This window comes from Mucor velutinosus, assembly GCF_035048745.1.
Source record: "Mucor velutinosus strain NIH1002 chromosome Unknown tig00001542, whole genome shotgun sequence".
Classification (NCBI taxonomy): domain Eukaryota; kingdom Fungi; phylum Mucoromycota; class Mucoromycetes; order Mucorales; family Mucoraceae; genus Mucor; species Mucor velutinosus.
The window spans coordinates 797,891-811,695 of NW_027041924.1; the positions used below are offsets into that span (position 1 = coordinate 797,891).

The following is a 13,805-nucleotide window of genomic DNA, read 5'->3' on the forward strand; positions in this document are numbered from 1 at the left end:
AAACACGAATTAACAGGATATGCAGCGCTGAATATGCTCTTCGAGCAGTGCACTACAGCTCTTGTAAGTGATTTTTTTCATTTGAGCGTCTTTTCCGAAAGAAACTACGAGCTGGAAGCCCTTTTATGTTATCAGGCTCCCCAATCTTATATTTCATCTTGTCATATATGGAATAAAGGTCTTTAACTGTCTGTTTAAGGACCAAATTGTTCGTCTACGTATTTCTGCTATAGAAAGAGAAATGCTACTAACGATATGCAGCCTTACTACACCTTGTAAGGTACAGCTTGCTTTATTTGTTGAATGTTTATTGTGTATGACGCTGTTTGCTTCATTGGAGCACATACAATTAAAGCTTGTTTTGGTAGTACAAGATCGCTCTTTGAGATTTATGGAAGGGCAGAATTAATTAATGAAATATTGGTTGCAAACTATTTGTTAAGAAAAATACATTATAACAAACTGCCAGTATTGATCAATGACATCTGGATTGAACAATGGCTAGAGGTAGATCTGAAATTTTACTCAAATCCTAATCACGGGCAAATGAACCATCTCTCCAAAAGAGGTAAAGCATTAAATCAAAAGAAAAGATCGGCAACCGACTAGGGATTGATTGCGTTCCGCTAGATCTCCGCATATATAAGTCGTATTGTTGGACACATGCATTTTCCTCATTTTCTTTCCTTCTCTTTCATCAAAATATTGAAGTTACTGTCGTTGACATGAGTGAGCCACTTTTGAATTCGAACCAAACAGCTCGATCTTCTGCCGAAGAAGAGCAGGATTATAGCGAGGATATATCTTTAGATAACAGCTGGGTTCCTAATGAAAAAAGACCCTCTTGCATGGTAATCATCATTGAAGACGGATGAGTAAGTATGTTGCCTACTAACGTCTGGATTTAGCGTCGATATCGCAAATGGATTATTACTGGCTGCACTGCGACTGTATTATCAGTCATTGGTATAGCCATTTCAATGAGTTTTAATGGAAATTCCACCGAGGATGCGATCGAGGAGGGAACTAATAAAGATTCCTCTCGATCATGGGTCTACAGTAAGTAGCATATGTTAATTTATCCCTTACATATCAAATTGACTCTTATTGCCGAACAGACCAACAGCCAACAAGATTCTTTAGCTCATCATCTTCACAAAAACCAAAGAATGTAATCATGATGATTAGCGATGGACTCGGACCAGCTTCAGTCTCATTTGCCCGAACTTATTATCAATACACACAAAATCAGCCCTATGACTACGAGATGCCTCTGGATAAAATCCATGTTGGACAGTCCAGAACCAGAAGCTCATCTACCCTCGTTACTGATAGTGCTGCCGGTGCTACAGCATTCAGCTGTAATATGAAGACTTACAACGGTGCAGTTGGAGGTAACTGTATATCACACATGTGTGTATATTTTTTTGTACTCACTATGAAATAGTGGGCCCCAAAAAGAATCCTTGTGGAACTATACTTGAATCTGCCAAGCATGCACAAGGAATGTTGACCGGATTGGTTGCAACATCTCGTATTACTCATGCTACACCCGCTTCTTTCTCGGCTCATGTGCAAGACAGAGATAACGAAAATGCGATTGCAAAACAACAAATAGGCGATAACCCACTAGGAAGGAGCGTCGATTTGATGTTTGGCGGTGGATATTGTCACTTCCTACCAAAATCAGAGAAGGGCGGATGCAGGTCTGATTCCCGACATCTATTGGATGAAGCAACAAGCAAATATAACTGGACTACGGTCATGTACAATAGTAAAAAGGCATTCGAGGCCTTGCCATCTGATGAAAGCATATTGCCTGCCATCAGCCTATTCTCATCCGATGTAAGATTATGTCTAGATTACGTATTGTGGTTAGATGCTCAAGCTTTTTTATTTATAGCACATGGAATATGAAATTGACAGAGATTCTCAAACTCAACCCAGTTTGACAGAAATGTCAAAAAAGGCCTTAGATGTTCTGTACAAAGCAACTGAAAAAAAGGAGAAAGGCTTCTTTTTGATGATTGAAGGCAGTAGAATTGATATGGCGGCCCACTCGTAAGTTGCGCATCGAGTTCTAGCTGAGAATATCCTTATTAAATAAGAGAATCCATAGGAATGATGCTGCAACGCATGTGCACGAGATCTTGGAGTATCAGAACACAATCGAACTCGTCAAGAAATATGTAGATGAACACCCAGACACAATCATGATTTCCACCAGCGATCACGAAACTGGCGGTCTATCACTAGCAAGACAAGTAGCCAAGACATACCCCGAGTATTTATGGTATCCAGATGTATTGACTAAAGTGAGGAGTTCGACCATTAAACTCGAAGGCTTGATCAATCAACAGCCCGCCTTGACAAGGGAGTTCATTGTGGATACAGTGCTGAAAGATCATCTTGGCATTACAGATGCTACGGAAAAAGAGATTAAACAGCTAATGAAGAAGAGCAATTTGGATAAATATTTAGCAGATATGGTATCCATCCGAGCACAGCTAGGCGTAAGTGAACTGTTACTTTTTTTTTTCTTGTTCATAAGTGTACTAATATGGTTTCAAGTGGGCAACGCATGGCCATAGTGGTGTTGATGTCAATTTGTATGCTTATGGCAGCGGTTCTGAGTACCTGATTGGAAGCCACGAGAACACACAAGTTGGCGAATTCATTACCAAGATACTTGATTTGAATTTGACCGAAGTAACCACACGTCTTAATCTGTAAGTTGAACCGTGGTGTAGACTATGGGTCGTTTACTAATCAGCTTGTCCTGCAGCGATAAGCCATCATTCCATATCAACAATCTTACAGAAAAGGGCAAACTCGAATACAATGAGGATCTCCAACATTATCACCATGTACCATCTAACTTGAAGCATCAAGAATTATAAAAAAAAAAACCTGTATATAAGAAACCAAAATTATCATTAAATTAAATACTTCGATCACTACTATTTGCATAATAAAGTTTATCTGCACTACATTTCGAACTCTTTTTCAAATTCAAACAAGCTTTTTTTTTTTCAATTAGAAACCCTTTCTTCTGTCTACAAATACATTTCAAACGGAATGGATCAAGAGACTGCAAACAAGCTCTTTGACGTTGGAGCTTTCATGCTCTTTATGGATGCGCCTCCTAACCTAGAGTTTGGCATCGATTACAATGCTTGGACAATTGGACCCTTATTCAAAGGTGTCAAGTTAATACCGCCTGGTCTTCATTTCATATACTTTTCGTAAATACAGTAATAGACCATCCAATACCATAGATGACTCACACTTGATTTGATAGAACAACAAGCAAAGAAGGCACTCAAGGCATCAGAACTGGCTTTTTCCATTTCTTTGAATCGCAAGAGGTATGGTTGCGCGCACACTACTCGATTGACATATGCCTCATCCATATTCCATTAGATTCTAGTCAGAGAATGGAATCCACAGATTGAAGATCTTCGAGATGAATCCGACTTGGACCCTCTTCAAGTAGAACGCATTCGCTATAGTAAGACGCAGTGCTACATCTTGAGTGCCTCGTGACTCATCACCACTCGTAGATATCAAAAGCTTTGACCGTAATATGGGCCCTTACCCGCTTGATCCACCCATTTACTATCAACGATGGAAAAAGTTGACAAATTATATTACACCAGGGCTTGTTAGACGTGTTTTGCCAAACAACGGCAAAGTGAGTCATTTGCCAGATAAATCAGTTGATATGCTAGATCAAGATACCAATACAGTCAATGATAAAAGGTTGGGCAAAGCAATTGAAAAAGAGGAAGGCATGGATTTTACAGCATTTGATCTTCGAAAATCGTTTCCAACTGGAGCTTCTGGGGATGAAGTGACAAAATGGAGCTTGGACAAGTCATGGCTGGCTGGACACTTACTTCGGGATGTGTATCATGATGGTAACGACTGCAATAATCATGCAATTCATGCCAGAGATTAACACTGTTATAGATTACAAGATCATGCTGGGCGAGCTGCAACTCTCGTTTGTCTGTTTGTTGATGGCACAGAATTTTTCAGGATTCAATCAATGGAAAAAGATGGTTCATTTGCTGTGCTCATGCAATGAATTGATGACAGAGAAATCGGACTTGTTTATTGAGTTTATGGGTAAGACGATAGGTTTCGTATAAGGGGAGCTCTTGATAATAACACTGAGTGTCCTAGATGTGCTACAGTTTCAGCTGGATGAGTGCCCTGAAGATTTCTATCGCGATATTCTGTCTGAAGGCAATTTCACAAGCATCATGTTGAAGGTATATTTGTGCTTATTCTCAGTTGCTGAATACGACTAATGCAAGGTATAATAGACATTGCAAAGAAATATCCCTGGATCAGAAGAGAGATTAGTGTCACGTTATTCAAAGCTTCGATATTTCATTGTAAACAAGTTTGATTGGAAAGTAGCAGATCATGAGGACGAGGAAGAGGATGAAGACGATGCTCCAGTGATAGTTGATTTAGAGGAATAAAGTATCTCAATTTCAATATACAAGCAGATACTCAGTTTTGGCTGTAGTAGTGCCTGCGATGCCCACCCTTCTGATGAGAACTTGTGCATTGGAACTCAATGAAGATATCAAGAGTGCCAAAGCCGACAATGCAAGCACCCAATGCTTAGTTTGTCTAATGAGAGAAGCTTCTTGAAGGTTGCTCGTATGGCACCAAAAAGCTAAATTGCTTCATTTATGCAATGCTGTTTGTTTATCGTTTGCATGATCCATCCATCAGAGCAGTGCCTGTGACTCCAAATTAAGCCACAACTACAGAATTAACAGGAAGAGACTTTTCTCGAAAAAAATAACTGTGCTTTTTCCGATCCCTTTCACTTAAAAGAAACATGGCCGAAGAGACTCAACCAAAGAACAACAAGCGATTCAGAAAAGATAAACGTACGTCTGCTTAACTCATTTTTTGCGAGTAGATTTGCTCATGCTTTGATGTATTTTAGCTTGGGATACCGACGATATTGATCACTGGAAGATTGAGGAATTCAAGCCTGAGCATCTTGAACAACCATTCACCGAAGAATCTTCTTTTGCAACCCTTTTCCCCAAATACAGAGAAGCCTACTTGAAGGAGACATGGCCTCTGGTTACTGCAGCACTTGAGAAATATGTAAGCATGTGGATTATAGCTATATTTGTAGAGTAATACCTAATGTGTACTTGTCAGGGTATCGCTTGTGTATTGGATTTAGTCGAAGGTAGTATGACCGTCAAAACTACTAGAAAGTCATACGATCCCTATTCAATTCTGAAAGCAAGAGATCTTATCAAATTGTTGGCAAGAAGTGTGCCTTTCCCTCAAGTAAGTTGCACTGTCGGTTAGGATGTATGATTTGATATTGAGCGCATCTTGCTTAGGCAGTGAAAGTGATGGAGGATGGCATTGCTTGTGATATTATCAAGATTGGCAACATCACTCGTAACAAGGAGAGATTTGTGAAGCGTAGACAAAGATTGATCGGTCCCAATGGTTCGACATTAAAAGCTATCGAATTATTGACAAAATGCTATATGATGGTTCAAGGTAATACAGTGTCTGCAATGGGCCCATACAAGGGTCTCAAGGATCTTCGTCGTATTGTGCTTGACTGTATGAAGAACATCCACCCTATTTATCACATCAAGGTAAGAATTTTTGAGCTAATTAAGAGATTGGCATGTGCCTAACATGTACTTTTAGGAACTGATGATTAAGCGTGAATTGGCAAAGGATCCCAAATTAGCCACAGAATCATGGGATAGATTTTTGCCTCACTTCAAGAAGAGAAATGTCAAATCAAAGAAGAAGGTGGTCGAGAAGCCAAAGAAGGAATACACACCATTCCCTCCTGTACAGACAAAGTCAAAGATCGATTTACAATTGGAGAGTGGCGAGTACTTCCTGAACAAGCAAAAAGACAAGAAGAAGGAGAAAAATTAGGATTAGAATCGGTTCATTTATATATACACACCCAATCAATAAACATGTCAAATACGCATTCAGAAAAAAAAAAGAGACATTTAGAGTGGTTCAAGGGCTTTAGAGCAAGCATTGATTGTTTATTTCGGATATCACAGTCTATTTACAATAGCTGATACTGCTGGAACCACTGAGATTGGTGCAAACATTAGCCTTGGTCTTGGAGTTCTTGCTAATGGTAACACCGGAGAGTGTGAAGCCAGAGCAAGGAGTGTTTTTGGAGCAGTTGATGTTGACGATAGGGTTCGAGCCAGACATGGAACTATATATACAAAGCAGAGTTAGTTATACTCATTTTGACTCAAAAATCATCACTTACCCGGTCAAACCGCTAATGTTAACATCGCTGATAGTCAAGGAGGCATCGTCTTTGCCGTTACAGTAGCTCATTTGATTATTGTCACAGTAATGTGTAGTAATCAGGACAGCATTCTCGACGCTAGGCAAATTAACATTCTTGAACTTGACATTGCTGACAGAGCCCTTTCCACCGGGCCAGGTCTTGATACGAACGCCGTTTTGACAGTTGATACAGGCACTGTTCTGTACAGTAATGTCCTTGACGACATCAGTTTCACCGCCTTTACCAAGAGAACCAACACTGAAACCATGACCATTGGTGCAAGTGACATCAGTAAGAGTAACATTAGAGACATCTGTTCAATGGTATGTCAGTATCACAAGTATGATCGGCTAAGGATGTGTGCCTCACTTACTTCCGTTGATGGCGAGACAATCATCGCCTACAGTAAAGTCCGAGTGTTGAACAACAATGTTCTTACTGTTGGAAATATCCAAAGCATCACTAAGAAACAAGGGGAGAGCGTTAGTTACATGTGTCTTTTAAACACAATCGCATATACTTGCGTGTTCTTGGGCAAGTTGCTGTTGCCAGAGACAGAATGAAGCGTGATATCTTGAAGAAGGACATCATCAGAGCTGGTAACACCCAAGTGAGCTCTGGGAGATTGAGAGATTTTGAAGCTAACAAAGCTGGAGGCAGTGGCAGTGATTCTGAAGACACTGGGAGCTTTCTTATCTTGAGCATTCCACCAATCTTGTCCACCACCGACAAAATTACCAAGGTTCTTTCCATCCCAATGGATATTGTCACCCTTGATGAAGAAGTAGGAGCTTCCGCCATCAAATTTGGTATTGTAGGCAGGAAGATTGACAGTACCGTAGAATTGAACATTGACGTTCTTCAGACCGCTGACACTGACCAAGGATTTCATATTGTAGGTTTGACCTTTAGTAAAGACAACGGTACCACCGTTCTTACAAGCATTGAAGGCAGCAGTAATAGTGGTAGCATCATCAGAAGCATCTTTGGCAACGGTACAAGTAGTAGCTGCTTGGGCAAAAGAGGCAGCGAGAGTAAGGAGAGCAAGAGAAGAGGCAATGGAGGGAATGTAGACCATGGTGTGTTGGTTGAGCGGTTGTTGATGAAAAACGATTGATGTATTTGTCCTGTCCTTTTATATCTAAAATTGACAGATGCCTCGGTATTGTACCTTAATCAAATCTGATTTGATTAAATCAGCAAGTTATTGAAATTGCAACATTGAAAGAAGGGCATAATTTAATAGCCTAAAATTGGGCAAAATGCCCTAATCTCCCTGAACTCAAGGTATCACAGACCCTCACCGCGGATACGTGAACATCTGCATTCATTAAATATCAATGGGATATATGCAGAGCATCTTTGATTAATAACCTCTTGTGCAACTGATGCTCGGTTAATCGTGTACGCTGGGCCTGAGGATATAGACATGCAGAACTGCTGTTTGGTTGAGTACTGTCGATATTTGAAGAACAGGTGTATATAAAAACTCGCATGGAGAACCAATTTATCATGATGGAGGCCATGTACAAGTCCAATGATACCTGAAATAAAGCCATTGTAAATTGACATTAGTGTCATGCTGCACAGCATAAAAGCCAATCGGCATTTTTGAATTTCATTTCAAAGAGTCAAACAGTACACGAGGTTGAAAAAAGGGCCATAGCCTAGATGTTTGGATGGATGATTGACAGATTCTCACTGGCTGGATCACTCCATTCGAGGACAGTTTGGGACCTTTACACAAGGATGTACGGCATTTATCATCGCGAAATACATTGGCAAAATGAACAGTTCAAATCGAAGCAACGCAATACAATGTAATGAGAATGTGCAACTTGAGCGACGTGCAATATACATACCAAATTTGCAATGCTATTTACAACACTTTATTGCTACAATCTTGCTTTCAATGGCTCTAACCTAAACTTGATTTCCTTTAAACGAGCACTAGTAGGATTCCACTTATCAAACAGATTCTGCAATGTATCTAATTCGCTGCTCAGAGTGTTATCTTCCAGAATTCTAGGGTCATCCCAGATGCCTCGCATTGCCCATGGCAAGTGAAAAGGGTTCAGTCTCAACTTTGCCTGGAATGGATCCAACCTCGCTTTCACTTTATCCAGCACCTTTTCCTTTGCTCTATCTCTGGCATCGCTGACCTTTTGCGATAGCATAGATGCAGGCTTCAGTATCTCAAATTGGCCAATGGGTCTTGTTTCAAATAAATATTGCAGCGGCAGCATGAATACATCCAGCTCTTCGTACACTGTCGAGTGGCCCCCTTCCCAAGCATACAAATTTCCTGCCAGTACCTCGCTGATGTGTATGAGAAATCCATGATCGGAGAGACCCACATTGAGTAATCGCAATGCAAATGTAATCAGTCGAATCAGAAAGTCGTCTTTGGTATAGATATGCCCATCAATGTACACTGCACGCAAAATGTTGGGATGGCTGATACCAGACATAATGGCGGAATACAGCGGAACCACTTGATCCTGCATTGATCCTACAAGCACAGTCTTCACCTCGTTCTGCAGTATATATGCCATGGCCTCTCTGTATTGCACAGATATGTCTGAATTGGAGTCCATGAAATCAAATAACTCTCTAGCTGCATCTGCTTCGAAATACTAGTTTGATTCTTCTTAGTCTATTACGTAGATTCCACAGGCTGCTAGTCCAATTACCTTTACAAGAAGATTTCCCTTTAGTGATGGGAACGGACCATGTGAAATTCCGGCCATAGCAAGCATGCAAATGGGTTGCTTATTCACCTGAATAATGCCCTCCTCGATCAGTTTGCGCAGCAGAATAGCAGAAACAGGCGTTCCCTGAGAATGTGTTGCCCACAAAATGATATCAGCGTCTTGAATCATTTTCATGTAGTCTAATTCAATAAGACTGTATAATTTTTCTACTCTTTCAAGCACTTTTCCCTCCCATTGAAGTGGAATATTCACAATGGATTCGTCTGGTATAGTGATGTTGTGTGTGCCCTCAAAGTATTTCTTTACTGCTGCTGTCATTTGCTCACAAAACTTGATTGAGGTGCCTGTGGGTTCGCCCACCATACTTCTTACAAGCTTCATGGATGGTCAGTATGCATGAATCAAGGCCAATTCTATACCAAGGCTTACCTTCATAGGAAACCAACCATGCACGCCTATAATCACAATGCTTTTGCTAGATATATCTGCCTTGAGCGAGTCGAGTATAGTTGACAATCGGTTGATGTCTTGCCAATTATCGTCAATAACTGGTTTTTGTGTAAATATGATCGAATTGATAGCATTGATTGCTTTTGAGAATAGAGAGGTATTCGAATCATGATATGACACAGTTGCTTTGTTGAATTGTGATTCGAATGTTGGCAAGACAACGTTATGCCGAGATGGTGCAACTGCTGGTTTTCGTTGCTGTGGTTCTTCAGGTGCTGTCTGCTGTTCTGCTTCGGGCGTGGGTGCTGGTATCTCTTGCTCAGATGCATCGTCTTTATCAGATATAATCACAGAATCTTGTTGACTCTCTTCTTGGTTGTTGTTGGAGGTGAAGAACGATTTCCAGTAAGACGGTTTGGATTGATGATGATGGCCATGATGATGCTCTTGTGGTGTAACACTATTGTTACCCTTCTGGTCGTTTGTTGTTTGCTCTTGTTTCGTCTCATTCACTTCTTCCAAAGGCACGGGTGTTGATGCTGACTCTGATACTGGATGAGACTCAGGCACTGATGTAACTGATTGAGTGCCTGAATAACCTAACCATGACCATATGCTACCTCCAGTGCTTCCATTGGCATGCAGAGGCACACTATTGTCTTGTTTGGGCTGACTAGGAGTATTTTCTGTAGTGCTGTTGTTGACCTGTTCTTCTTGCTTGCTCTGTTTTTCTGATGGAGGCTCTGTTTCCTCGCTGCTCTCCAACCTTGTTGCACTCAAACTCGGTGCAGATGCCAGTTTATACAACCAAGAAGAATGGCTGATATTCACATCTGGCTGCTGAACTACCTGCTTCTTGTCCTGCTTATCAGTTGATGGAGGTGGAGATTGATTTCTTTTGTTGTTGGCCATTTTGATAAAGAAAAAGGGAGTCAAAAGATTAAGAGAGAAAAGCCAAGTTGGGGTTTAGGGTTTGCGTTTATCGAATGAATAAAAAGGTAGATAATTTCATGTGATTTCAAAGCAGATTGTACAGATGGTGATACAAACAAACACACATATAAAACACATTCAAAATTTGTTTAATACAAGAATTTAAACACGACTATTTCTGTACAAAGACTCTTGGGTTACTTGAATTTCATCCAATTCAGGTGCAAGATCGCTTAAAAGATCTTGGGCTTCCTTGAAATACTGCAATTGTGCTGCTACCAAGTCTGCCAAATTGCGGAAAGGCTCAGGATTCTCCAGTGCTGCCTTCATCAAATTAGTGGCTTCTTCAACTGCTGCAACAAACTGATCTTCGGCTTGTTCAACTTCCAGACGAGCTGCCTCTGATCTCTCAGGGCGTGCTGAACGATATCTAGCCTTACATGCGTCAAGCGATAAACGAATAGATTGAACATTGCGTCTGGCTTTCAGAGCTTGTTCAATGGATGAGTTGAGAGTCGTTTGAACTGGCTTATTGAATTTTTCGACGATAGTGTGATCCATCTTGACACGAGCATCAGCTACTTTTTCGGTAATTGTGGCATATTTGAAGAGTGCAGTGCCCAAAGGCTCTTCAACGCCAATAGCTTCAGATCCTTGAGAAGCAACACGAGCGAGGCCATGCAACAGGGTCTTTGGTTCTTCTACAGGAGCAGGAGTACTGTCTACAGCACGATCAGCAGCTGATGAAGTGGACGATAAGGCTAAATGTTGGATCTCTCTCGTGACAGTGTTGGTCATGCCAAGCAGCGATTCTTGGATTTGAACAGGATAGTCATAAGAAGAGTTGTTGTAGGTGCGAGACACTTTGAGCAAGTTGGTCTGAACAGTGCGAAGAGCATCGATACGCTTTTTTGATTTATCATTAGTTGATGTACATCTTTGGGCATTGTTCCATATATTTTACCTTTTCCAAATCCTTGTATTCTTGAGGTAATTCGGTGACATTTTCAGCAGTTCCCAGCTTTTCTTGAGCATACTGTAGCCATAGAGTAAATTTCCTCATCTCACATTAGCGAGTATCCATGTAGAACTGACCTGTCTGACTTGACCTAAACCTTTGTTGAGTTTTTGAGCAAATGGGTTAAAGCGAGAACTCAAATTGGCAAATCCATCCAAAGTGTTGTTCAAAAGGGCGTTTGCATTCATGCTGGCATTTTGAGTAGGGGCAGCTGTAGGCTGAGGCTCTGCGTCAACAACCTTAATTCCATCAGTAGGTTGGGCCATTTTGAATAAATAAGAAAAAGATGATAAGAATAAATTTATTAATCACGAAATTTAGGTTGCAGCCCTTTCTGCTCGGATACAAATTGCACTGTATGACGTCGAAGTGGCCTTTAGAGGGTCTATGAACAATGGGTGAACTCAGAAATCTATGAATGAACGCGTATCTTCACTCTAAACTTTGGTCAGTTTGTCAGGAAGATGGTTTCAGGAACAGTTTCCATGGCAACGAGCTCAAATATGTCACTTGATATTCCGTTGCTATGGTGATAAAGTATAAGTAAAGCTGGATAGCAGATCGATTACTTGAAAAGACATGATAGTACATTGTTACATGATGGTGTTGTTGTGTTTCATCAAGCCCAAGAACTTTTACCATGTTTGTCTCATTCCGTATGAGGCCTAGTGGCAGCTTATGCATCCAAATCTGTTTGTTCAATTTGACAAAACATAACCAAACTCTTGGGCTTTGAAATGTCGCTGTCGTCTGTATTCATTAATCATCATGCAATACATTCCTCCTATCAAAAAAAAAAAAAAAAAAAAAAAAAAAAAAAACCTCCTTCTATCAAGTTATTTTAAACTGCATCAATTACGATTTAGGCGGGAAATTATCGATGCATCTAAATGATCTACAAGATATTACATCGAGCATTCAGAGGAAAGAGAGAGTAGCCATGTGTGTAACTGGGTCCGTGTGTGTGTATGAGATTTTAAATGTTAGATAAAACGCCCATTATATGTACAATAGAAATCGCGTCGGAAGATTTTATTTTTGGCTAAAATGAAACTATAATAAAGTGTTTCGACTTTCTTTTTGGTGGGAATATAAAGAGATGAAAGGGGAAACATCTAATTTCTTTTCTTTCCTTACTACACCTTTACCAAAATTCAAAAATGAAGGCTTGTGTCTGTGTCGACTACTTGTCGCATGAATGGTCCTCGACGGATCTCATTCAAGCTCACAGAGAACTTCAACGACAGAAATCTAAAACCCAATTCAACATCATCACAAAGCAACATAAAGGCACTGCAAAGGAGTTAAAAAAGCTATCCATTGAACGCAACAAGCAGATTCGATATCAAAATGCAATTTGGAGGCAAATGGCTCGATCTTGCACAAAAAAACTGAGTCATTCAAACCAAATGATACATCCATCCACTGTGAATTGGTATATACTTCACTGTAGATTATTCTGAGACCATGTACTGATACGCATTTCTTTAGGCAAAAAGAATCTGATGTTACATGTGAGTACCCTGGAAATTTATGGATCATTCTTGTAGATGAAATTAATTTTATTTTATTTTTCGCCTGTATTCAGGGTTATATGGACCATTGTACATGCCACCTGATGAGCCAGCAACATCATCTGACAAAGAGACAAACACGCATCCTTCACTATCGTTCAATACGAGCTTCTACTCGCCGAATAAAACCCTCGCTTCGCTTAGACCAGTGCTAAAGAAAAACACATCAACTTCATCTATTCTACTACAAAAAGACTATTGGAGGATAAATGATCGACATTGGTCAAAATGCGCTTCGGAATCAGGCAAACAGAGCGTGCGATTTAATCCAGATATCACCGAAGTGAACTTCCTATCAGAAACTCCTGTGAAAGAGTCTTTCAAAACATGCTATTTCAGCTTGGATTCAGATGGAGAAGAAGAAGACGATCAGGAGGCAGATGATGAACTGTGGAAAGCTGTTTTACAGGTTGGCTCTTACATCAAATCTGCCTTGTTTTCATCTCTCTTTGGCGGGTACTACCAAAAACAACAGCAACAGAGCACAACTGTGGCCAAAACGAGTAAAAATAAGCAGGTTGTACAGTTCTGTATGTCGATAGTATCTTTTACTGCTTGGTTGATGTACCAAAGCTTCATCACCATCATTATACGCACATTTGGCGTGAAAACAAAAAGTAAGCCTGCAACCAACACTATCAATTTGAAACCAATTCACATTTTGGACCGAAAAAATAACAATGCAATACATATCTAGTATATGTAACATGTTCCAGAGCCTCTATACCCGAGTCTTGTAATATTTATTATAAACAAATAAACCGCAAACGCCATTTTTCATAAAT

General features: G+C 40.3%; 7 protein-coding genes across 7 annotated transcripts; 4 read left to right on the plus strand and 3 right to left on the minus strand.

Moving 5' to 3' along the window:
- Positions 1-725: 725 nt before the first annotated feature.
- CDC45 (DNA replication initiation factor cdc45) lies at positions 726-2,900 on the plus strand (the record flags this gene model as incomplete). The annotated part of the gene is made up of 8 exons (XM_064824248.1): positions 726-851; positions 909-1,059; positions 1,119-1,394; positions 1,448-1,845; positions 1,904-2,061; positions 2,120-2,513; positions 2,572-2,729; positions 2,786-2,900. The coding sequence occupies 8 exons, from the start codon at positions 726-728 to the stop codon at positions 2,898-2,900; spliced, it is 1,776 nt and encodes a 591-aa protein (XP_064677184.1).
- A 178-nt stretch (positions 2,901-3,078) lies between these two features.
- ATC70_004950 (uncharacterized protein) lies at positions 3,079-4,493 on the plus strand (the record flags this gene model as incomplete). The annotated part of the gene is made up of 7 exons (XM_064824249.1): positions 3,079-3,245; positions 3,302-3,368; positions 3,424-3,511; positions 3,564-3,920; positions 3,973-4,131; positions 4,189-4,277; positions 4,332-4,493. 7 exons carry the CDS (start codon positions 3,079-3,081, stop codon positions 4,491-4,493), a joined length of 1,089 nt encoding a protein of 362 aa, XP_064677185.1.
- A 368-nt stretch (positions 4,494-4,861) lies between these two features.
- Positions 4,862-5,949, plus strand: ATC70_004951 (uncharacterized protein; the record flags this gene model as incomplete). The annotated part of the gene is made up of 5 exons (XM_064824250.1): positions 4,862-4,913; positions 4,973-5,139; positions 5,197-5,331; positions 5,388-5,654; positions 5,710-5,949. 5 exons carry the CDS (start codon positions 4,862-4,864, stop codon positions 5,947-5,949), a joined length of 861 nt encoding a protein of 286 aa, XP_064677186.1.
- A 138-nt stretch (positions 5,950-6,087) lies between these two features.
- On the minus strand, positions 6,088-7,409 carry ISU1_1 (iron-binding protein; the record flags this gene model as incomplete). Its single annotated transcript, XM_064824251.1, has 4 exons — positions 6,088-6,250; positions 6,308-6,644; positions 6,705-6,793; positions 6,856-7,409. The coding sequence occupies 4 exons, from the start codon at positions 7,407-7,409 to the stop codon at positions 6,088-6,090; spliced, it is 1,143 nt and encodes a 380-aa protein (XP_064677187.1).
- An 817-nt stretch (positions 7,410-8,226) lies between these two features.
- Positions 8,227-10,407, minus strand: RPL33B_1 (60S ribosomal protein L33B; the record flags this gene model as incomplete). The annotated part of the gene is made up of 3 exons (XM_064824252.1): positions 8,227-8,967; positions 9,025-9,420; positions 9,475-10,407. 3 exons carry the CDS (start codon positions 10,405-10,407, stop codon positions 8,227-8,229), a joined length of 2,070 nt encoding a protein of 689 aa, XP_064677188.1.
- A 183-nt stretch (positions 10,408-10,590) lies between these two features.
- Positions 10,591-11,712, minus strand: ATC70_004954 (uncharacterized protein; the record flags this gene model as incomplete). Its single annotated transcript, XM_064824253.1, has 3 exons — positions 10,591-11,334; positions 11,393-11,464; positions 11,524-11,712. The coding sequence occupies 3 exons, from the start codon at positions 11,710-11,712 to the stop codon at positions 10,591-10,593; spliced, it is 1,005 nt and encodes a 334-aa protein (XP_064677189.1).
- Positions 11,713-12,606: 894 nt separating this feature from the next.
- On the plus strand, positions 12,607-13,717 carry ATC70_004955 (uncharacterized protein; the record flags this gene model as incomplete). Its single annotated transcript, XM_064824254.1, has 3 exons — positions 12,607-12,881; positions 12,938-12,960; positions 13,035-13,717. 3 exons carry the CDS (start codon positions 12,607-12,609, stop codon positions 13,715-13,717), a joined length of 981 nt encoding a protein of 326 aa, XP_064677190.1.
- Between the last annotated feature and the right edge of the window lie 88 nt (positions 13,718-13,805).